The sequence below is a fragment of the Cnephaeus nilssonii genome, assembly GCF_951640355.1.
Source record: "Cnephaeus nilssonii genome assembly, chromosome: 7".
In the NCBI taxonomy this organism is placed as follows: domain Eukaryota; kingdom Metazoa; phylum Chordata; class Mammalia; order Chiroptera; family Vespertilionidae; genus Cnephaeus; species Cnephaeus nilssonii.
In genome coordinates, this window is record NC_137078.1 from 72,341,772 (window position 1) to 72,364,335 (window position 22,564).

Consider the following 22,564-nt stretch of genomic DNA (forward strand, 5'->3'; position numbering starts at 1 on the left):
CGGAGGAGTCCGGGGGGCGGGGGAGGGGGGAGGCCCAGCCCGCCAAGGACCTCGCCGCTGGGGCGGGCCAGCGGAGCGGAGCGCCTTGCCTTTCGGGGTACAGAGCCACAGGTGGGGCTGGGCTGGAAGTTGGAAGGAGAAAGGGCCACCAATGCAGGGGAGGAGCTGTAGAAGGAGGGGGGCAGTGAGGGGTGGGAGGCTGGACACCCCTCCCCCCACACCTGCTGCACTTCCCTGCCTAGAGTCTGTTGATCACTGTTATTAAATTATTTAAAACCATTTCAAAAGCACCTACAAGGTGCCAGGCTCAGAGGCCAAGTGCCCTGGCCCCTACATAGCAGGTCGCTCAGCTTAAAAGTGGCGGCTGGGGTTTCAGTCCAGGGGTCTTTCTTCATTCCTACTTACATATGATATTGAGATATACACACCGCCTTCTCTATATGTTCTAACATCTGGGGATACAGCAGTGAACAAAACAGCAAAACCTTGTACTCAGGGATTGCATTCTTGTGGGGCGGGGTGGTTGGAGTGGATGATAAACAAAAAAGAACAGTACATAAAATGTTGGGTAGTGGTAAGGGTTGTGGAGAAAAGGAAAGCTGGGAGGAGGAGGAGGTGCGTGCTGGAGGGTGGGGCGGGGGTTGCACAGAGAAAATGACTTTTGAGTAAAGGCTCCCAGTGGCGGGAAGGGGACCAGGCAAAGAGTGGGAGGTGACCAGGAAGGACGAAGGCCCTGAGGTGGGAGCCGCGCTGTCACCCTGCACGGGCTAGCTCCAAAGTCACCTTCCCTACCCCCAACCTGCTCGTGCTGGGGCTGGGGGCCAGGCGCTGGGCTCTCCCACGGCCTCTGTCCTTCCCCACGTTTGATGTCTCTGCTGTTTATCCTGAGCAGAAGCAGCTGTGAACCTTCAGGAAGGCCCCACTTCGTTCCATGGACTACGTGAGTCTCCCCAGCTTTGCTGACCCTCCCACGTGGGCTGGCCTCTGCCCTCTGAACCCCCCACCGTGGTAGCTGAGCTGAGCCATCTAGGGATAAGCCTTACACCTCTCCACGCCCTTTGGCCTCAGCACAGAGCTTGGTTAGAGCCCGGGCAGGACTGGAGTGAAAACAGCGTGGGTGGGGGCCACAGAGACCTGGGTTCCAGCCCCACCTCTTGCACTGGCGGGCTGTGGGCTGTGAATGAGTTACTCCTCCTCCCCGAAGTGTGAGGAGGCCAATGACAGAGGAATTCATGTTGGTTCCTTGAGTACCAGGCCCCTCAGTGCCAGGCTAGGTGCTGGGGGTGGGGCCGAGAGGCGCAGGTCACGCCCAGGTCAGGGTGCAACTTCGTGAGGACTTGCTGTGGGTGGACTGGGTGGGTGTGGCTGTCCCAGCTCTGACTGTGCTCTGACTCAGTCCTACTTAGGACCTGGGACCTATGGCTTCAAGGAGACCTGCTTCGGCAAGAAAAAGGTCAAGAAGGAGGTGGGTACGGGCTGGGCCAAGGCCCAGAAAGCCATCGGCTGCCCCAGCTGCCCCACTTCTAGTTCCAGACCATCACGAGAGAGAAGCGGCTGCAGGTGAGGTCCCTGGGCCGCGCTGCTCCCCCCTCCAGTGGAGGCCTCAGCGTCCTCCCAGGCCCAGGAGAGCGCGTCCTTTAAGGACCACCATCATCTCCCCGGGCTCCTTCCGTGTGGACACCCCCAAGTTCAAGGTGTTCACCGTCTCTCTTTTCTTGAAGGGGCAGAAGGACAAGCTCGGGCCTGGCTCCTACAACTTCAAAGACTTCTTGGAACAGCTGCAGCAGAAACCGTGCAGCAACCGGGGGCTGCTCAGCTCCGGGGAGCTTCGCTTCCGAGGACTCATCGGGGTAGGTGTCCTCCTGGAAGGACTGGGCGCCCTGCCACCCTCTGCTCCTTTCAGAGCAGGGTGCCTGGGTGGTGCTGGAAGCGGCCCTCTTGTCCCATTTCCTCCCCAGGCTTGGCCCGGCTCCCCTTTGGGTCCCCACAGCCCTCAGTTTTCCAGGGCCACAGCCTCAAGGCCACTGGCTGGTGTATGGCCCTGTGTCTGTCCCCCAACTAGACCGGAAGTTCCCTGCTGCCAGGGATGGGTCTGGTTCATCTCTGAGCCCCCCCCCCCCCCCCACACACACACACAGAGCCCGGCATACATTAGGTGCTCAACAAACTCATTCGTCTATATGTCCAGCCAGTAATGATGGGGCACCCTCTAAATGCCATGCACCGTTGTTGGTCCTGGGGACCCAGCAGTGACGAAGACAAGATTCCTGCTGCCCTGGAGCTGGTGTCCTAGAGCTAGAAACAGCAGCATAAAGAAGCAAGTCATACACCATCAGGCTTATGAGGAAGCCTGAGACGGGAGGGATAGAGAGTGATGGAAGTGTAATTTATAGAGTGGCTGGGCATGGGCTCTGGGAGGAGGTGACATCTGAGCAAAACCTGCAGGATGTGAGCAACTGAGATTCATGGTATCTGCGAGAGAGCACTCTGGGCGAGCGGGACCAGCGAAGGCTAAGGCCCTGAGTTAGACCAGCCGGCAGGAGGCCAGTGTGGCCGGAGAGAGCGGGCAAGGACAGAGGAGGAGAGAGAGCAGAGCACCGAGGGCCGGCCAGCAGGACCTTGCAGCAACGTGGGGCTTCTGGTTCGATTCCAAGGGCTGTGTGAGGACAGAGGAGGGTTTTGTTGGGAAGGGCCTGGCTGATATGTTCAGAGGTACACCCCGCTTGTGGAGGTGAAGGCTGGAGGCTGCAGTGGTCCAGATGGGAGGTGATGCCATGAGAGGTGATGGCCATGGGAGGTGATGGCCATGGGAGGTGATGGCCATGGGAGGGGGCGGGCAGGAGGGCCACAGTGGTATCACTGTGGGCCAGGATGAACATCCCACGTCTGTGTGTGTGTGTGTGTGTGTGTGTGTGTGTGTGTGTGAGACACTGAATGGGGTTCAAGCTCAGTAAGGTCATGAGAGAGAAGACAGGAGTCACTCTATACTGGGTGAGTACTTGGTTTGCTGAGTGCCTCGCCTTCCCTACTCATCCCTCAGCGCTCAGCTCCAAGGTCTGACCTGAGCCCCCGCTAGGTGACATCTCTCTTTCCTAAGCACCCCTATTGTGATCGTGTGTTTAGTCTCCCCCTCTCCCCACTGGAATCAGCCCCTGAGGGTGGACCACATCTGCCTAGCTGCTGCAGATTCCCAGGTCCTAGCGGTTCCTGGCACATAGTAGGCACACAAGAAGTATCTGTGGACTCTGTGCATGCCTGCCTCCTAAGTACCAGGTGCTCCACAACATGCTCATTTTTTACATTCACTCCTAATAAGGCCCTGGAGGCCCAGAGAGGGTAAGCAACTTGCCTCAGGCTGCACAGCTGCAAGCCAGGAATGTCCAACCCTACATCCAGGGCCTTTCCCCCACACCTCGTCACTGGGAAGCCTTCTCTGCGGCCTGGAAATGACTCCTTGCCTTGCTCAGGGGACAGGTACCTGCATCTTCAGGTTTAGATGCTGTAACTGCAACATAGAGAGGGGTTGCCTGCAGGCATTTAAAAGTGAGTCACTAGCTTCAAATCTAAGGGAGTAATAGCTGACACTTAACACAACACTTACCCAGGCCAGGCACTGTCCTAAGCACTTCAGCGTAGTAATTAATTTAATCTTCACAACAACCCTATGAAGTAGTCACTGTCATCATCTCCACTTTCTAGATGAGAAAACTGGCGTCCAGAGGGTTTCAGTAACCGCCCAAGGCCACAGAGCTACTAAGTGACAGAAGCAGGGTTTGAATTCAGGTGTCCACGCGTAACCGCTGCGCTGTGCCCATCGGCGTGGCTCCCTTGGATTTTGTCCCTAAGTCACTGTGGAGGACAGGGTCTAATGTCAGAGCCCAGCCCAGCTGAGGGCGGAGGAGTTGGGGAGCGCATCCGATACTGTGTGTTTCCTTCCTGTGCCCCCAGTCCCAAGCTCTAGGGCACCTGGGAGTGTTGGCCAAACAGAGTGACAATGCCATGGCGTGTCCCTCCCTTCCAGCTGTCTCCTCCCCTCTGGTCCCCACATCTGCCCCTGCAGGCACCTTGGCCAGGCCCTGCAGGCTTTCCCAGAGTTCTCTCCTAGGCTCAGCCTTGGACAATAAGTTCAAGGAGGTGTCTGTCACTGCCCTGGTGGGTGAAGGCAGCGGGGAGCTCACGTCCGGGGCCTGCTTTCCTCAGTCATCGCCTTGCTGTGAGACCTGGGCTGGGAACCTGATGGCCTCCCCTGTCTCTGGTCCCCATGTTGTCCCCCCACCTCTGTAGGTCCATCAACACCACCTGCCAAAGCTGAGGGGCCTGATTTGGGGTCCCATGACTCCTCCCCCAGTCCCCCAGAGGATGGGGCTGTTGAACCCTGCAAAGGCCATGCCTTCTCCTCTGGTTTCTGAGCCCCACCCCCCACTGGCACTGGGAGCTGCCACCACCCTTCCCTCTGCATTCTCCCCGCTCGTGGCTCTGGGGACACTGGGCTCTGCAGCCCTGGAGTTCCTCCGCCAGCCGCCCTCCGTGGCTCCTCTTCCCCATACCTCCCCACTTCGGGGTGATCTCTCTCCCTCAGCCCGGCTCCATGCAGATGGCTCCAGATCCCCACCCCAGGCTCCCTCAGGCACCTCAGACTCTGCACCACCCACCATCCCCCATCACATGTCAACATCTCCCCCAGGCCTGCTCTTCCAGGGAACGGTTCCACCCCGCTGCCAGAGCCGGGACCCAGACCCCTGTCCTCTGTAGTCACTGGGGTCTGTGCTCTCGTCTCCTGTCCTCCTCCTCCCAGCCTTGCTGCCTCTGGCCTGGCCCAGACCACTGCCCCACCCCACCCAGGGGCAGCCCCTGATGGGTTCCCTGGTCTCCTACATTGCCAGCACCTTCCTCAGCGCCTCACACCTCAGAATCAGGTCTCAGTGAGCCTCAGGCCCCACTGAGGATTGGTTGCCTCCCGCATGTGCCCCGATCAGGGCCAGGGATGGAGCCTGCAACTGAGGTACATGTCCTAGACCAGACTGGAACCCGGGACCCTTCAGTCCACAGGCCTATGCTCTAGCCACTGAGCCACACCAGTCAGGGCTGAAACAATCTTATAAGTGCCAGTTCCTCTGTTCCCACACACCCCTCTGGACCTGAAAGTCTGAGGGAAGGGTGAGGCTCTGCCACAGAGTGCCCGCACTGGGCTGCAGAGGCCGCGGCCACCTCATCCTTTTAGGACTGTGGGTCGCCTTGAAGGTCCCGGCACGCTGTGGCTCACTGCCCTCCCGCCGCAGTGCCGACACGGTGCCTGGCAAACAGTAGAGTCTCAGAAAGATGGTGGGTTTTGGAGTTGGGACCCTTGCACTGCCTCTTTCTGGAGGAGGGACCTTGGACCCAGGTTTGCCTCTCTGCGACTCGGTTTCCCCATCTGCAATTGCAGACGGCACTGATTTGATCTCAGCGGTTGCCTCCAGGACCAAGATGTTAGGCTTGTGAACACCTACCACATGGTGCAGGGACCCAGCTTCCCGCCGTGGGGCTTTCCTCCTGAGCACACCGGAAACCCAGGCCTGGGAGGGGCAACGCTGAGTCGTGTTCCTCCGAGGGCAACAATTCAGGTGCCTTCACAGGCCTGACTCCCAGCAGAGCTCCGGTCCTCTCCTCCTGCCTGGCTGCCTGGTCTGGCTGCTTCCCCAGGGCTTCTAGGGACCAGAGGTGGGAAGGGCTGAGCCATCATGGAGCAGTGGTGACCCCTGGTGGCTAAAAGATGCAGAACAGCAACAAACATCCCTCTGGGTCTCTGGTCAAGGACCTCCACCCACCCACCGGAATACACTGCAGGGTGGCTCTTCTCATTCCACCTACAAAGAACATATTTATTTTAAAATATATGTATATGTTTTTATTGATTTTAGCTATAGAGGAAGGGAGAGGGGGAGAGAGATAGAAACATCGATGAGAGGGAAACATCAACATTGATTGGCTGCCTCCTGCACACCTGCTGGGGATCGAGCCCGTGACCTCTTGGTGCATGGGTCAACACTCAACCACTGAGCCACACCAGCCGGCCGAAAGACTATTTCTGACCTTGGCAGTCAAGGTCCCAGGTGGTCATTCCAGCCTCTCTTACCTCCTCTCACCCCCTCACCACAGCCACCCCATCTGACTTACCATGCGTCAGTGCTCACTATGTGCTGGGCACCGTGCAGGACGCTTTATGGACATTTGAACATTTTATCCTCATCACCCTGGAAGAAGGTATTACTATTCCCACGTTACAAAGGTGGACCATGAGGCTCAGACCGATTAAATGGTCTGCCCAACAGGGTACAGTGCGGTGGCTATTTAGGGATTCACTCAGCTAGGAAAACAGCAGAGGCAGGATTCGAACCCAGGACTCCAGATCCATCCAGGTCACCGCACAGTATGAAACTCATTCATGCAATGCAGGGCTGTGCCATGGATGTAACAGATGGAATTTCTGAGACCGCCAAAGCAAGCGACTGTCTGGGCTGACGGGGGAAGGAAGGCTTCATTTCTGAGAGAGGACATTTGAGTTGGCTCTGCAGGATTAGAATAATTTTCCGAGGCAAAGAAGGCAGGCAGGGCATTCCGGGTGGCAGTCACAGCACAAGTAAGCACAGGTAAGGAGGTTGGCAGAATGGCATGTGTTTGGGGACCAGCAGAGACCCGCTTAGGCCGAAGTGGGGATGTCAGAAAGGAGCAGCAAAAGATGAGCTGAGAGGCAGCAGGGCCCTGGTGAAGAGTCTGAATGTGGAACTGAAGGTCCGATCGGTGGTGGAGGCTCCTAGGTCAACAGTGCTGTGTGTTGGGGGGCGGTTGGCACCCAGGGTCCCTGAAAATCCTGCCCCCCTCTTGGGGGCATCGCTTCCTCAGGTGCGCTTAGCACCGAGAGTGGGACTGATGGGCTCATGTCTCCCGTTTCCCCGCAGAACTACTATCCAGGCCCTGGAAATTATGGAGAGAAGGGCAACCCCTACACAAAGCTGGAGGAGAAGGCCTGGAACCGCTCCCACTCCGAGGGCCTCATGTGCCGGATGACCAACAAGCCGCACCCCTTGGGTCACGAGGTAGCCTCCTCCCCTGGCCAAGCCTGGCCGCCTGCCTGCATAGTCCTGGGAGCAGACTCCCAGAGCAGATGGGGAACCCGAGACCCCCCAGAGGCGAGGGGCCTGCTCCGGCAGCCCTCCACAGAGCTGGCATCTGTGCTCTGTTCCAGGGCAGCGGCCTGGCACCATGCACCTACTCCTTCAAAAGTGGCATCGAGGCATTCGTGGAACGCGCCATGGGCACCCGCGGCCCCTATGACACTTTCTCCGGCGATCGCAGCAAGCCCCAGCCTTACGGACATTTCTCGGTGCAGGTGTGTATCCTCATGTGGGGGTGATCTCCCCGGCAGGATAACAGGCCTCACTACCACCCGGAGCACCACCGTGTGCCGGGCACCATGCCCTTCCCACATCCTGCTCACTTCACCCTCGCAGCAGGGCGAGATATGGCTCCCTGTGTTAGATGAGGGAACCGAGGCTGGCCACCCCACTCATAAGGTGCAGACCTGGGATTTGAACCCCCGCACGTCTGTCTGACTTCACTGCCAGTCCTCTCTCCTCTGCACTGGCATGAGTTACAGAAGCTGTGCAGATGGCCACAAGGCCGTGGATGGGAGACTGGCCACAAAGCCTGCAGGGACTCGGACAGCTCAGGTCTGGGTGCTGCTGTTCTGGACACACTTACTTTCTGGGCATCGCAGACCCAGCTAAGCTGGCTGGGTTAGTGGCACAGTTAACTAGGCAGAGAACCGGAGGGCTGGGAGGGGAAACTGAGGCATAATTTTAGCTCGAGCCTGGCCAGTGTGGCTCAGTGGTTGAGTGTCGACCCATGAACCAGGAGGTCAGGGTTCGATTCCTGGTCAGGGTGGCTCGATCCCCAGTAGGGGGCATGCAGGAGGAAGCTGATCAATGATTCTCTCTTATCATTGATGTTTCTCTCTCTCTCTCTCTCTCTCTCTCTCTCTCTCTCTCTCTCTCTCTCTCCCTTTCTCTCTGAAATCAATAAAAATGCATTAAAAAATAATTTTAGCTTGAGCCTCCCTTTCCTGTACCCATCAAGTGCCTGTTGTGTGATCCATCGCACCCTGTGCTTTGCTTTCTTCATGCTCATAGCAACTGGACTCCAGTATTTGTGTAATTACCTATTTTTTTTTGTCTCCACGTCGCTCTGTGTGGACGTTTAGGCCAGGTAATGTCTAGGTGCAGGGCACACCTGCCCCTTTGGCAGTTACATGCTAATGGAAATGGAGACATAGTCACGAGTGAAAAACAAGATAGCGTGTTAGCCGGTGGTGAGTGCTGTGTAACGGGCACCGGATGCCGGGAAGAGGGTGCGTGGGGATATGTGGAATACTTTTGGGTCAGTTGGTAAACGGCCATTGAACTGAGCCACCTGATGCCAGCAGTCCTGCATTGAGCGTCTGCCCCCTGGTGGTCAGTGCACGTCATAGCGACCAGTTCTTCTGCCATTCGGTTGATTTGCATATTAGCCTTTTATTAGATAGGATGAGCCTGCATTGACACATCATGGCCCAAAGTCCACAGCTGACATTAGCTTCTTGGTGGCGTACATTCTGTGCGTTTGGACAAATGTATGATGATGACATGTACCCACCAGTATCGTATCACACAGAGTAGTTCTCTGCCCAAACGTCCTATGTTCCCCCATGAGACTCAGTAAATGTTCATGAAACAAGTGAAAGAAAGAAGGAATGGATACCCTCAAAGTGGGCCTGTGGGTGGGGGTGCTAGAGACTGTCCGACTGATCCGCCCAGCTGGGGCTGCCTCACCCGCCGCGGGCCTGGCCGCAGGGTGTCCTGGCTGCAGTGGGTGGGGAGTGGTGCCTCATTGGGTGGCCACTTGCTTTTCTCCGATTGCCGGGGAGGGTCCAGAGGGGGGACCCTTGATTCCCCTGGCTTAACAGATAACCTTTCCCTCCTCTCTGTTTCTCAGAAAAAAAAGCCCAGTGAGCTGATGAGTGTCAAGAGCTTCGTGGAAGAACTTAACTCTCCTTGCAATAAGAAGCGTGGGGAGTTTTCCAAACTTTCCCGCAACCCAACAACCCCTTCAGAGAGGATTTACTGGAGCACCCTCAGCCAGTGTCCCCGAAAACTAGTCAGTCCCCCCCCGCCCCGCCCCCTTCCTTCCTTCCTCTCTTGGAAAGTACTCCTGAGGGCCAGGGTCCAGTGCAGTGGCTATTTCAGGGGTTCGGGGGGAGAGCTCAGCCTCGTGTCAGACCCATCTGGTTCCCAGTCCTGGTCTTGCACTTCCCAGTCACGCTGGGTGAGTCCCTCTCCTCTCGGAGCCTTGGTTTGCACCTTGATCTAACCAGGAGCGTGCCAGGTGGCTGTGAGCATTAAATGAGGTTAAGGACTGGAGCCCATAGCGTGGAGCCTGGTCCGAGAAAGTGCCCGGTCGGCATTGATCTGCACCCTACTCGCCCCCCCCCCCGCCCGCCCCTGGAGAGAAAACAAGGGGGGACACTGGGGCAGGGCAGAGTGCAAACAAGGGCTCCGCCCTGACCAGGACTGCATGCCTGTTCCCGCTGAGGGAGTCTTGGGCCCCCCTCTGTGGGGTGACAGCCTGTCATCTGAGTAGGCCCCCGACTTTAGCTGGGCACCCCCTCCCCAGCAGGGTGTGGGGAAGGGAAAAGGGTACGGGCATTTCCCGAATGCCTGCTCTGGGCCGGGCCCCTTCCAGCATCTCCACCCATGGAGGGGTTTCCATTTGCATTTCCCAAAAGGAAACGGAGCCCCAGAGATAGGAAGGGCTTGCCCAGGCAGTCGGACCCAACCCATCGAGCTCCCGAGTCTGGAGGCTTCTGCTCCCAGGCTGGGGTCTGTCATCTCTCTGGACCCTCCCAGGCCTGGAGGACCCTGGGAACCTGGAAAGAGGTGTCAGGCTAGAGCGTGGGGGTTAGTATGGGAGGCATGGATTTATGAGGGCGCCATAGGGCCCTTCACCCTGGGAGGTGGGCTCCTGGTGACTTGGGAGGTGGCTGGCTTCCCACTGTCCTTGGCTCAAGGCCCAGGGCTATCGGGCGCCCTCACCTGCCCTGGCCCCAGGCTGACCACTTCTACCCCTTACCCCTAGGCCACGTCTGGGCCCGGTATGTGGCTTCCTCCAGAGAAGGAATGCAAACGTGGCAGCCAGCCACCATTCCTGCTGTCCTCCAAGCGGGGGAGCGGAAGGACCAACCAGATGCTTATGGGGAGCTGGGTGAGTGGGTCTGTGGGGGCGACGAGCAGCCCCAAACCCCCTGCCCCCCTGGGAATTGATACTCTGAGTGAGGCCTGTTCCCCACCTTCTCTCCCCCAGGGACTAACACCCACTCCCACTATCATATTTCTCTAAGACCTCCGCTTTCAAACTTGAGCGGGCATTAGCATCCCCGTAGAGGGCTTGTTAAAACACCGATTGCTGGGCCCCACACCAGAGCACCTGATTCAGAGCCTGGGGCGGGGCCTGGGAATTTCCACTTCCGATGATGCTGCCCCAGGGACCACACTTTGAGAACCACTGCGCTAAGGGACATCACCCAGAACTGTCTCATTCTCTTCTTTTCTCAGGGGAGCGCTCCCTCCCTTCTCTTTGTATTTGTCTTGAGGCCTCAGGGGCAACTGGTGGAGTTGGCCTGTTTCTCCTCCCTGGATGAGCAAGGACTCCAGTGTCCCCCCTTTTCCCATCTCCCCCCTCCCCAAAGGCAGCCAACCCCATGTGTGATGTAATCTTCCCCTGTCCTGACTTCCAGTAGCACAGGTTAGCTGTGCCTGGTTTTGAACAGGTGTGTTCTTAAAAAAATATATTTTTATTGATTTCAGAGAGAGAGAAACATCGATGATGAGAATCATTGACTGTCTGCCTTCTGCGTGCCCCCTAATGGGGATTGAGCCTGCATCCCGGGCATGTGTCCTGACCGGAATCAAACCGTGATCTCCTGGTTCATAGGTCGATGTTCAACCACTGAGTCATGCCGGCCGGGCCGAACAGCTGTATATTTTTAAGGCCTCTCCTGGTTTCCCTGGGAACATCTTGCTTGTAACTCACTTGTCTTCTCATTACGCTCCCATTGCCTCATCCCACCCCGCACCTGAGCTCCACTCCCGAGGACAGCGGCATGCCAGCCATCCCACCTCCTCACCTCCCACCTCCCACCTCCCCACCTCCCCACCTCCTCACCTCCTCACCTCCCCACCTCCCCACCTCCCACCTCCTCACCTCCCCACCTCCCACCTCCTCACCTCCCCACCTCCCACCTCCTCACCTCCCACCTCCCACCTCCCACCTCCCACCTCCTCACCTCCCACCTCCCACCTCCCACCTCCGACACCACCCGCCCTTCCTGCTGCTCATGAGGACCAGCTGGTCAGTTCCCCTCCTCCTTCCTTTTCTCACCGCCAGCCTGCATCTCCTGCAGGGAGGAGGGTCTTCCCTCGGACACCCCAAATAAGATGTTTAGAAAAGAGCCAAACAGCCGAAACCGGTTTGGCTCAGTGGATAGAGCGTCGGCCTGCGGACTGAAGGGTCCCAGGTTCGATTCCGGTCAAGGGCATGTACCTTGGTTGCGGGCACATCCCCAGTAGGGGGTGTGCAAGAGGCAGCTGATCTATGTTTCTCTCTCATCGATGTTTCTAACTCTCTATCCCTCTCTCTTCCTCTCTGTAAAAAATCAATAAAATATATTAAAAAAAAAAAAGAGCCAAATGACCATGCTGCTGCCACAGGGCTGGCCGAAGTGGGAGGGGCCGAAGTGAGGCCCGGGTTCCAGAGGCTGCGCCTGCCCACACATCTGGCTGGGAGCCTGCTCCCCCACGAGACAGGCCTTTCTCTCGTTGGCAGCAAGTTCAGCTTCACACTGGACGAGGGTTTGGTTCCCAGCGTCTCCCAGCTCACCCTGGAGCCGTTCTCTGTGGATGGCGGGTCCCTGTCCTGAGGCTGCTCGGCCCTCACTGGTCCCCCGGGGCAGGCTGATCTCCGCTCTGAACCTCTGTCTTGTATCCACGGCCGGCCCAGGTTCTGGGTGGGCTGGCACATTCATTTCCTAGGGCTGCCATAGCAAAGTACCACAAACTAGGTGGCTGAAAACAACAGGGATTTATCCTCTCACAGATCTGGAGGCCGGAGGTCTGAAATCCAGGTGTTAGCAGGGCTGTGCTCCCTCTGAGACCTGCTGTGGGAATCCTTCCTCTTCCTCACCTGTGGTGGCCAGCAATCCTTGGGCTTCCATGGAAATGTATCCCCCAATGTCTGTGCTATGTGGCCATCTTCCCTCTCCCTCTTCCCTCCCCCCGCCCCATCTCTTCTTCTATACGGACCCTGTCACGTTGGGTTAAGAGCCCACCCTACTCCAGTGCAACTTCATCTTAACTAATTGCATCTGCAACTAAGGTCACACTCTGAGGGGTTGGGGGTTAAGGCTTCCACATCTTTTTTGGGGACACAAGTCATTCCATAATAAAGACAGTAGGGAGGAGCCTGGGGAGGGAGGAGGCCTGAGATCAAGTCTCCAGGCGAGGCGTCCACCTGCTCACAGCCTGCCTCTCTCCCTGTGCAGAACCCCGTAGGTGTGGGCTACTACCTCAACACCTGGCTGCTGGAGACCAAGGACCAGCGGCAGCGATACCGGTCCCTGTTCATGGGCGGAGCCAAGCGCTATCCCTCAAACCCGGCCCGGGACAAGTTCCTGCAGTGAGTGCCCTGGAGCTCCAGCAGAGCTCACTCTAGGGTGGGCAGGGCCGTCCCCCAACTTGTGCTCCTTTCCCAAGGGAACACGGCTGCTGCCCCCAGAGCCTGCCAAACAGCTGTGGCCGTGGAGAGAGTTCAGATCCCGGCCCTGCCGGTTACTGGCTGTGTGAGGTGGGGCATGTCGCTTAACCTCTCTGAGCCTCATTTTCCTTAGCTGTCAGATGGGCAGAGGACTGGTGTTGGTGAAACTCGTTTCAGGATGCTGTTGTGAAACCAAAAGAAAAAGCGCTTGAAAACCAGAGCTAGCTGTGAAACGGCTTGCAAGTGTTAGCATTTTATTGACCTAAGAGGCCATCGGTGACAGTATGTTCTTAGTTTCAGGAATGTGAAAATACGAAGCATGCACTTTAGCGTTGATCGTTCTGTTGTTGGAAATCCCGGGGAGGGTGTGAGGACCAGGACTGCTCAGGGAAAACCAGCTTTTAATTGTTTATTTGTATCAAGGTAGTCCTGTGTCTTCCTTGTTTTGGTGGCTTCCTCAGAAAAAGGAATGGGAGGTAACATTTTTGATAGACTGCATTCCAGAAAAAAAATATATATTCCTTACCTGAGAATACTGATTGATACTTTGATTGGATATAAACTTTTAGGTTGGAAATAATCTTCCCTTGGAATTTTGAAGGCTTTGAGTTTCAAGTGCGGTTGTTGAGAATTCTGGTGCCATTCCGGTTTTCTGTCCTTTGTATGCAGCCTGCATCTTCCTCTCTGGACCCTTTTAGGATCTTCTCTTTGTCCCTCGTGTTCTGAAATTTCATGGCCATGGGTCTTCGTGTGAGTCTATTTTCATTTATTGCTTTGGGTACTTCGTGGGTTCTTTCCTTCTGAAAACTCAGGACCTTCTATTCTGGGAAAAGTTTGATGTTTTTGTCTTTGACGATTTCCCCCTCTCCGTCTTCTCTTTCAGATGAATGGTTTGACGCTGTAATTTTCTTGTCTTTTCCCCCTTTATTTACCTTATCTACCTTTTCTGTCCCACTTTCTGGTAAATTTTCTTTGTCCTTATCTTTCTTCCTTACTATTACCCTTTTATGTGTTGTCTTCTTTTTTCATTTCCAAGAGCTCTTATGTGTGTGTTTTTTTAAATCCTCACCAGAGGATATTTTTTCCACTGATTTTTAGGGAGAGTGGGAAGGAGGGAGGGAGGAAGGGGGAGAGTGAAAGAGAGAGAAACAGACAGACAGAGAAACATTGACGTGAGAGAGAGACATAGATCGGTTGCCTCCCACAGGCGCCCTGGCCATGTGCCCTTGACCAGGAATGGAACCCGCGAACCCTCTGACTCCGCCCTGTGCTTCAGCCTCTCTCCTCCTCGGCCCGTTCGGGGGGAGGCTGTGGGTTGGCAGGACACAACATGTCATTGAACATCGATGAGAGAGAAACATCGATCTGCTGCCTCCTGCACACCCCCTACTGGGGATGTGCCTGCAACCAAGGTACATGCCCTTGACCGGAATCGAACCTGGGACCCTTGAGTCCGCAGGCCGACACTCTATCCACTGAGCCAAACCAGTCAGGGCATTCCTTTCTCTTTAATAGCACCCTGCTCTGTGTCATGCATGCAGCATGTCCTTTCATCTAAGGATAATGAGTTTTCCGTAGGTTTCCTTTTACTCTGCATTGTCTCCACTTCCTCCAAGTGTTTTTCTTTCACTCGATTTGTAAAAATAAGTAATAAATAAATAAATAACAAAGCAGGAGCACAGAAATAACAAAAACAAATGGGGACTGGATGTTGGAGGCGCTCTCACTGGCTCCTCACAGCTCCTCAGGGTCATGCTGTTGCGCATCCCTGCCTTGGCTCCAGGGCGGCAATCGCAGTCCAGGGTGCACAGCTGTGGGCGAGAGCGCAGACAGCCACGGGCTGTGCAGCTGCCGAGGAAAGGCAAGGGCGAGGGCAGTGCTACCTTCCCCATTTGCACATGAGTGAGTGAGGCTCGGAGGGGTGGGTGATGGGAAAGCCCAGGGTCCTGCAGCCCAACGGAGGTAGGGCAGCGACGAGGAGCCGGCTCTGACTCCGCCCTGTGCTTCAGCCTCTCTCCTCCTCGGCCCGTTCGGGGGAGGCTGTGGGTTGGCAGGACACAACATGTCTTTGAACAATTGCTGTCTTCAGTCCGGCAAGGGAGGGCATGTGTGGGAGTTGCGAAGTCACCTTCTGGAATGCGTCCTTACAGCTAATCTTTCTCACCCCGCACGCCCAAGCCTCACCTCCTCCTCCCTGCCAAACCGTGCCTCGCTCGGCAGCCTGGGATTTCCCTCCTGCCTGGGAAAGGCCGCCTTTTGTTTGTCCTTCCTTAGAGCTGTGTCTGTCGGTGCTGATACATTTGGCTGACTGACCCTATGGACCAGGTTTTCCACCCGCTCACCTTTCTGGCTCGCATAGCCAGGTCTCTCTGCTCCGGCTGGCCACCTGTGGCTGGCTGTGTGGACCTGGGCTCTCTGTGCTCCAGCCAGGCCTCGCTTTGTACTACCCCCTTGCTCTTCAGCCTTTGGCCACGCTGTGATCTGTTCTTGGAATAGCCTTCTCCCAGTTTCTGGAAAACTCCTATCCATCTCCGAAACTGTGCTTAAACACGAGGCTTCCGAGATTTTTCCAGATAGCGTCTCTTCATTCTCAACTTCTTGTGAGTTCCCTGGTTGGAGCACTGTCCCCATTATATTGTAATATTTGTTCATATGCTTGTGGTGCCTAATGAACAGAACTTCTCTGGCATGCGTAGGAGGAGCTCAGTGGATGTGTGTCAAAGGACGAGTCGGTGCATTCATTGATGAAATGGCCCAGCGTCTGGTAGCTCCATGAAAGGAACACCTGGGAACTCCCATTTAATTAGGGAGAAATTCATTTTTCCTTAAGATTTTTTTTTACCTGACATCTTATTATGAATTTTTTCAAACATACAGTAAAATTGAAATGATTTTACAATGTGCTCCTATACCTACCACTTAGATTATATCATTAATGTTTTATTCTTCTTGCTTTATGACATATACCTATTCATATTAATCTACTAATCATTCATCCATTCTCATTCTTCTATCCTTCTATTACTCATCTTATAATTTGATAAATTTCAAAGTAAATGGCAGACATCAATATACTTTCTCCTAAGTACTTCAATATGCATACTACCTTTTTAGCATTTTAAACTAAAGCCATATTCCTTGTCCAGAAATCTAAGATTGAAATAATAAATATCCATTCTTTGTAATAATAATTATAATTGAAATATATTTATAATGTATAGTGATTTTCTTTCTCTTTTTAAGAATATTTTTATTGATTTCAGAGAGGAAAGAAGAGGGAGAGAGAGATAGAAACATTAATTGTGAGAAAAAAATCATTGATTGGCTGCCTTTTGCACACTCCTACTGGCAACCCAGGCATGTGCCGTGACCAGGAATTGAACCATGACCTCTTGGTTCATACATAGGTTGACGCTCAACCACTGAGCCATGCCGGCTGGGCTGTATAATGATTTTTTATGTCTTAACTGGACATAGTAACTTTAAAAGGTAGGTATTACTCTCAGTGTTTTTCAGTTGAGACAAATCAATTTGGAGAAAGTGTTTTCCTAAAGTCGCTGCTAGTCAATGGCATTCGTGCATGGTCTCCAAAAATTAGTTGAGCACTTACTAGCTGCTGGGCAAATCCTGCCTCCTGGGACATTGCAAAAGAGAACCAGATAGCTGTTCGGCCCCAGAGTGGCTCCCAGCTTCCCGAAGAAGGCACTCACTCCCCTTTCTACAGTTCCAGGGCAGCGTGAGAAGCAGGATGAGGGCAGATGGGACCCAGACCTCTCTTCATTAAGAACACTTTCCCCCACTTTCTGGAGGATGAGAGCAGGCAGGCTAAGGCAAAGCCAGCCTTCACCATGACTCATCTTCATGTCCTCATCCCACCTGCCCTCACCTGATCACTTCCTTTTACCTCCTGAGCCTTTGTGCATACTGCTATGGTGGAAGTTTAGTCAGGAAATGGGGACTCTTAGGAAGTTCAGCACAGACTTCCTGCTTCCTGCAACCCCCACGACACATTTGTTATTGAACACAGAAGTCTGGTGATTACCATGGAGACAGCATGGCGCCAGGGAAAGGCAGAGCCTTAGCTCCGAGGCAAGGCCATAATTTTGCCCACTCTTCTTTCCTTCCTCTCTCCCTCCTTTCCCTCCTGCCTTCCTCCCCTCCCTTCCCTCCTGCCTTCTTTCTCATCTATCTTCCTTCCTTTATTTTTGGTGGGGGTAGACACTTGAGCATGTTTCTGGGCTGATGGGTTGGGCTAAATGATCTTTCAGGTGCTAGGATTCTGTATTTGAAGTTCTGACAAAGCAAGTTGGGGGCTCTGATGAGCTGAACTGAGTGCAAAGTAGAGGGATCTCCTCCTTAGAAACAGGCTGTTTTGATAGGAAAGCTCCGGAGGTCAATGTCGGCCCCTCACCCAATGTAGGATCTCCTGGGAAGCACAACCAGCAGGTACTGGTTCATCCCTGTGGGCACCCTCCAGGGATGGGGGCCCACTCCCTTCCAAGGGGCCAGTTCCATTGTCTTTTTTCCCTCTTTCTTTTTAAAGGGAACGGATCACACCTTTCACTAAGGGGAAGTGCCTTACAACTGTGGATTATAATTCGGATCCTACTCCTTGAAGCCACATGTGAAGGACAGCCTGCGGTGACCAGAGGGCCCAAAGGACTGAGGACAAATCTGGGGACCGGCGGGTGGAAGTGGGATGGAGGGTCTTAGAGAAAGTTCCCGGGAATGCCTGGGAGAGGGGAGAGATGTGGTGATGGGATCACTTGTGTCGGAGACATCTACCTGGGGTCACAGTGTCTGCTGGGACATCTGGAGCCAGGCATCTTTTGATATGGGAGCTCAGTTATCCTGACAATTCAAACTGGCCAGTGACATGAACATGGGAGCCAGACAGCAGATGGACCGAAGGGGTGACGTATGGTGGAGACTTTTGGGACCCCTTCTATTCTAAAGCCAAAGTCCTCGACCCCCTGTTCATTAAAATCCAAGAGGCGGGGGAGTGTGGCATGTGTCATAAGGCAGCTCTAGGTCCCCAGCAGGAGTATTCCGTCTCCATCCATGTTGTAGGTGAGGAAATCGTCTTCACAGGGTTCACTTGCCAAAATTTGTTAGATCACAACCTGGTGGCAAAGCCAGGACTGTAGCCCAGAGCTCCTGACAACCAGGTCTGGTGCCTTAAAAAAGGTACTCCACCCTCCCCCTGCCCTAGCCGGGTTGGCTCAGTGGTTGGGGCATCAGCCGGGAATTGAGCTTGCAACTGGTGTACATGCCCTTGACTGGAATTGAATCCACAACCCTTCAGTCCATGGGCTGAGGGAGGTGACCCATTGATGTTTCTCTGTCTCTCCCCCTCCCTTCCACACTCTCTAAAAATCAATGGAAAAGTATCCTTAGGTGAGGACAAATAAAAAAAGATAAAAAAGAGAAAGAACTTTGGATATGGACAACAGTATGGTGATTGCAGGGAGGGAGAGGAAGGTGAGGTGAAAGACGGTATGGGGGGATAAATGGTGATGGAAAAATAAAACAAAGGGGGGAAAAGAAAAAATTTGAGAAATAAAACTATTCTCATGCTTAGAATGATTCAGAATTAGTATATTTTTAAAAAAAGATACCCCCTCCCCCCATCGCCTCACCTGGACTCTTCCCTCCCCCCTGCAGTCTGCTCTCCACCTTGTGGATGGGAGGTCCTATTAACACCCACGCCAGTTCACATCGTGATAAGGAGAGAAGTTCAAAAATGGGACAGAAAGTCACCCATGAGCCCACTGTCCTAATGATCCTGTCACGCCCCTCATGTTCTTTCAGTCCTCGCTCAGGGGCGCGCAGGTTCAGAGGGAAACTGACCCGGTGGGTGGCAGAGCCTGCACTGAGCCAGGTCTGACTCCACACTGTGGTCCCCAGAGCAAGAAACAACAAAGGCTACTTTCCAGGTCACACTTTTATTTTTACAGACGCGGCGGCCACGCAGCCACAGGGACATGAAGGATTCTGGACAGTAGCGGGCGCAGCGCCTGCCGTGGAGAGCCTGCCAGGGGAGACTCATGCCTCTCTCCTCCGGCCCCGTGACCAAGGAGGGGAAAATATCACACACACCCCCCCTCCCTTTTAGCAACACTCCATTAAATTATACATCTTTCCAGCCGAAGAAACCGGCTACAATTGATTTTACAGAAAACCTTCATGCAGCCACGAAACTCACAGCCCTGGAGGGAGGGGCCTGTTCTACTTTCCACACACTGGCCCCCAGTGCGAAGTTCAGCTCCACCTGGAACCAGCACACGGATGGACAGTGACGGGACTGGCTACGAGAAAGCTGATAGCTCACCATGCTCGGAAGACTGCCTTTCCAGGCAACACGTTATTGGAATAAAACATTAACGTGAGGCTGGTGCAATCCCAAGACCTTCCCTGCCCAGCCCCAGGTTCGGGGTGAGATCTGTGCAGGACAGGATTCGGTTTGTAGGACTGAGGACAACAGAGGCTGCTGGCATGTCTGGCCACATTCCCAGCGGCTGATGGATGGAGGTCTCACTAGGGAAATGATGGGCGAGCCTTAGCTGTTGGGTTCATGTGCCAGGTGAACCATTCCTCTACAGCAAGTAGGATCATCAGTTGAACCTGGAGCACATGGGCCCACCATGAGAGCTAATGCCAGAATTCATGTGCTTTGCATACAAGCTAGAGAACGGGGTTTTCATATTTTTCCTATGCCTCTTCCCAGAGGCCCAAGGGTAAGGGGGTCCCTTTGTCTTCTGAGTGCCAGGAGTGCACCCAGCACTCACAGGACCGTGCTAAGGTACTTGGCAGTGTGCCAAGCCCGGGGGGGCGGGTGTGTGTGTGTGAGCATCTGTCAGTCAAAGCGTGACTCTGAGGATTCTGGCAACCTGCAGTGACAAGACCAACACTTCCTGCAAGCCTTTCTGAAAATGAGAGCCAGCCTTGGGCTGAAGGAAGGACTGTGAATGACAGACCACCCCCAAGGGTCCACTTGATCATTTATTCTTCCTCTGACTTTCCACACCAATGAGGCTTTCCACGGGTTTTGCAACCATGGGGTCTGAGATAGCCATGCCCTTCTATAGCAGAATGGCCCCCAGGGAGGTCTCGTCTGTGCCGATGTGACGGATGAGGAAAAACTGTAGTTCCGAGGAACAAATGACGTGCCCACAGCTGCGCAGCACAAGGACCACACACAGGGCCTGAAACCCAGGCCTCCCGACTCCTGCTGCCTGCCGTGTGCGCTCTTGCTCTCAGATGCCACTGCCCGGCACGGCTCACTCAACTCCAGCTTCCCTCACAGGGCAGTTCCCCTCCGATTCCGGGTCTTTAGCTGAGGCTGGGCAGGTCTTAAGATGGAGTTGCATAAACAACCAAGTTTTAGTTAGTGGGGAAGGACCTAGAGAGGGTCCCTTCCCTCCGGAACGGAAACGGAGCTAACTTTTCTCTGAGCTTAGAATTTGTAAGGCACTGAAATTAACTACAGATGGGGGTGGGTGGGGGGAGAAAGAAAGGAGATGAGTGGTTGGAGAAATCAAGCTGATGTTCTACTCCTTCAGCCCCACAGTGAGGATCCACATGGAACCTAACAATGGCGGGCTCCACTTTCCTGCGAGTGTGGTCCACCCCCCCCCCCCCCACTGCTACCACAGAGTAACGCAGACGCACCCCCCATAACTAAGCAGGTGCTGCGGATAAGAGGCATGGAGGGCTGGAAAGCAAAGAATGAGTCCAGACCCTCTGGACCCAGAGCAGAAGCCACTCGTTCCACCTGTGCGGGAATCCCAGGCCTAGGCCGGGATTGGATTCAACCCTGAAATGTCTTCCCCAGGGGCATGGTCCCCTGGGAGTAGACTCGGTGACGGCCGGGGGCATGCAAGCCTGAGCATGAAGGTGGGAGGGGCAGGATCACCGAGGACGGCAGAGAAAACTTTGGGATCTGACCTGGCTTTGGCACAGCACTTCCTGGGCCTGCCCGCCCATCTGTGGCCCTCCTGAGACCCCAGGGGTGGAGAGGAACCTTCCTTCTCCCGTGAGGAGCAATTCTAGCTGACTGAAGCAATAGCGGTGACACTCCAGGGCAACCTTTCATCATTCCAGCCATGCCTGTGCCCAGGTGACCCAACATGGAGCTCTCGGGACTCAACCACTGACTCCGGAGCACTTCAGTCAGATGTGATGCTGAATGGGAAGCAATGATAGCTACCACAGCCTGTAGGCGGATACTGTTACCCTCTGTCAACAGATGGAGAGCCAGGCTCAGAGGGGTTGAGTGACTCACTCAGAGTCACACAGCAAATGAGTGGCTGAACGGGAATTGGACTCAGGTTTACCTGACTCCAAATCCCAAGTCCTTCCCACTCCACTGGGCGGCCCCTGGAAGCTGGGAGCAGTCGGTCGGGGCTGTCTGCGTGGGATTTCTGGAGGGCTTTGCTTCTGCAAGTGTGGATCTGGGGGAGCAGCCAAGTTTGAGTGAAGGGAAGATGCCTGCTGGCCCTGGGGGCAGGGCCCACCACACGTCTGTCTCTGCAGGCGGGTTCCCGCTCAGTGCCTGGCGGCCTTGCAGATCTTGTCGTACACCTCGGGGAAGGCGTCCTGGCAATTGAGCTGCTCCCGCAGCTTGTGGTACAGGGAGCCGTCAAACATCTCCCAGAACTCCTCGCGGTTCATGTAGCAGTCGGCGTACAGCATCTGGAACCTGCAGAACAGAGATGAGGGCCAGGATGGGGAGGCGATGTCAGTGGGACAGGGAGGGGAAGCGGATGAGAGAACCCCAACCGCTCTTCTGTGGAGCGCACTTTGCAGGCAGGAAACACTTCTGGAGGATTTCCCTTGTTTAATCCCCTCATGACCTAGTAGTGGAGGGTGGTGCGGGAATTCTAATCCCCATTTTGCAGATGGGAAATCGAGGCTCAGGGTATTAAGTGGCTTGGCAGTGGAGGCAGAGTGAGGAGCAGAACTCGGACTGCTGGCTTCCCCCGTGCTCGGTGCACCACACAGCGGCTCCCTGACAGGCCGCTGACTGCTCTCTCTTCCTATTTTTACTGATGTTCCATAAACTGCGCATATTGAAAGTGTACCACTTGCTAAGTTTCACTTACGTATACAAACTAGAAACCATCACCTCAGTCGAGATGATGACCCCAAGGGGTCATTGCTGTCTACCATCCCACGGGTTCTGGAACTTTATATAAATGGAAACATCGGCACCCCTTTTTCCTGGCTTCTTTCACAGTTACTCTGAGGTCTGTCTGTGTTGTGTAGGTCAGGAGCTTGTTCCAGGCTGTTCTGTGAGCACTGCTCTGATCCAGGCCTCTGTGTAGCTTTCAGTCACGAATTCCGCCCTCCTTAGCTTAGCTTTGGTTTTCTAACCCGGAGTGGCAGCCCCTGAACATATGGGAAACCACCATCATCTGCCCCAGGGTGAGGAGCGGGGCAATTCCCGGGTTTCTGCTTGAAAACTGAGTCCAATTTTCGTTCAGCCACTCATTTGCTGTGTGACTCTGAGTGAGTCACTCACCCCCTCTGAGCCTGGCTCTTCATTCGTTGACAGAGGGTAACAGTAATAGTGACATCCCAAACAGTGACATACTTGCAGCTGGGGGGATGCAAGTGTGCTGACCGGAGGAGGAGAAGGAGGAGGAGGGGATGCAGAGAGGAGAGGGGCAGGAGCCCGGCACTCCCACCGCACCTTTCACGAGGTACTTCCCGAAGCACAGGCCGCCACAGGGAGCGACAG

The 22,564-nt window shown here is 54.7% G+C and overlaps 2 protein-coding genes across 2 annotated transcripts in view; one reads left to right on the plus strand and one right to left on the minus strand.

The window, feature by feature from the left end:
- Nucleotides 1–890: 890 nt before the first annotated feature.
- CIMAP2 (ciliary microtubule associated protein 2) lies at nucleotides 891–17,961 on the plus strand. The gene is made up of 9 exons (XM_079778437.1): nucleotides 891–940; nucleotides 1,397–1,465; nucleotides 1,722–1,850; nucleotides 6,939–7,076; nucleotides 7,226–7,369; nucleotides 9,010–9,171; nucleotides 10,150–10,275; nucleotides 12,611–12,744; nucleotides 17,366–17,961. The coding sequence occupies exons 1-9, from the start codon at nucleotides 932–934 to the stop codon at nucleotides 17,436–17,438; spliced, it is 984 nt and encodes a 327-aa protein (XP_079634563.1). The 5' UTR covers nucleotides 891–931; the 3' UTR covers nucleotides 17,439–17,961.
- Nucleotides 17,962–18,748: 787 nt separating this feature from the next.
- Nucleotides 18,749–22,564, minus strand: part of DHCR24 (24-dehydrocholesterol reductase) — a 28,401-nt gene continuing 24,585 nt past the window's right edge. Inside the window, exon 9 of the mRNA XM_079776307.1 lies at nucleotides 18,749–21,523. Within this exon, the coding sequence (XP_079632433.1) occupies nucleotides 21,370–21,523 (154 nt within the window). The 3' untranslated portion in view covers nucleotides 18,749–21,369. The remainder of the gene's footprint in view (nucleotides 21,524–22,564) is intronic.

What these genes read in the sequence shown, in the direction of transcription:
- CIMAP2 (XM_079778437.1), top strand. An exon ending in GCTTCCGAGGACTCATCGGG is followed by an intron (nt 1,851 to 6,938) that starts GTAGGTGTCCTC and finishes GTTTCCCCGCAG; the next exon opens with AACTACTATCCAGGCCCTGG. An exon ending in GCCAGTGTCCCCGAAAACTA is followed by an intron (nt 9,172 to 10,149) that starts GTCAGTCCCCCC and finishes CCTTACCCCTAG; the next exon opens with GCCACGTCTGGGCCCGGTAT.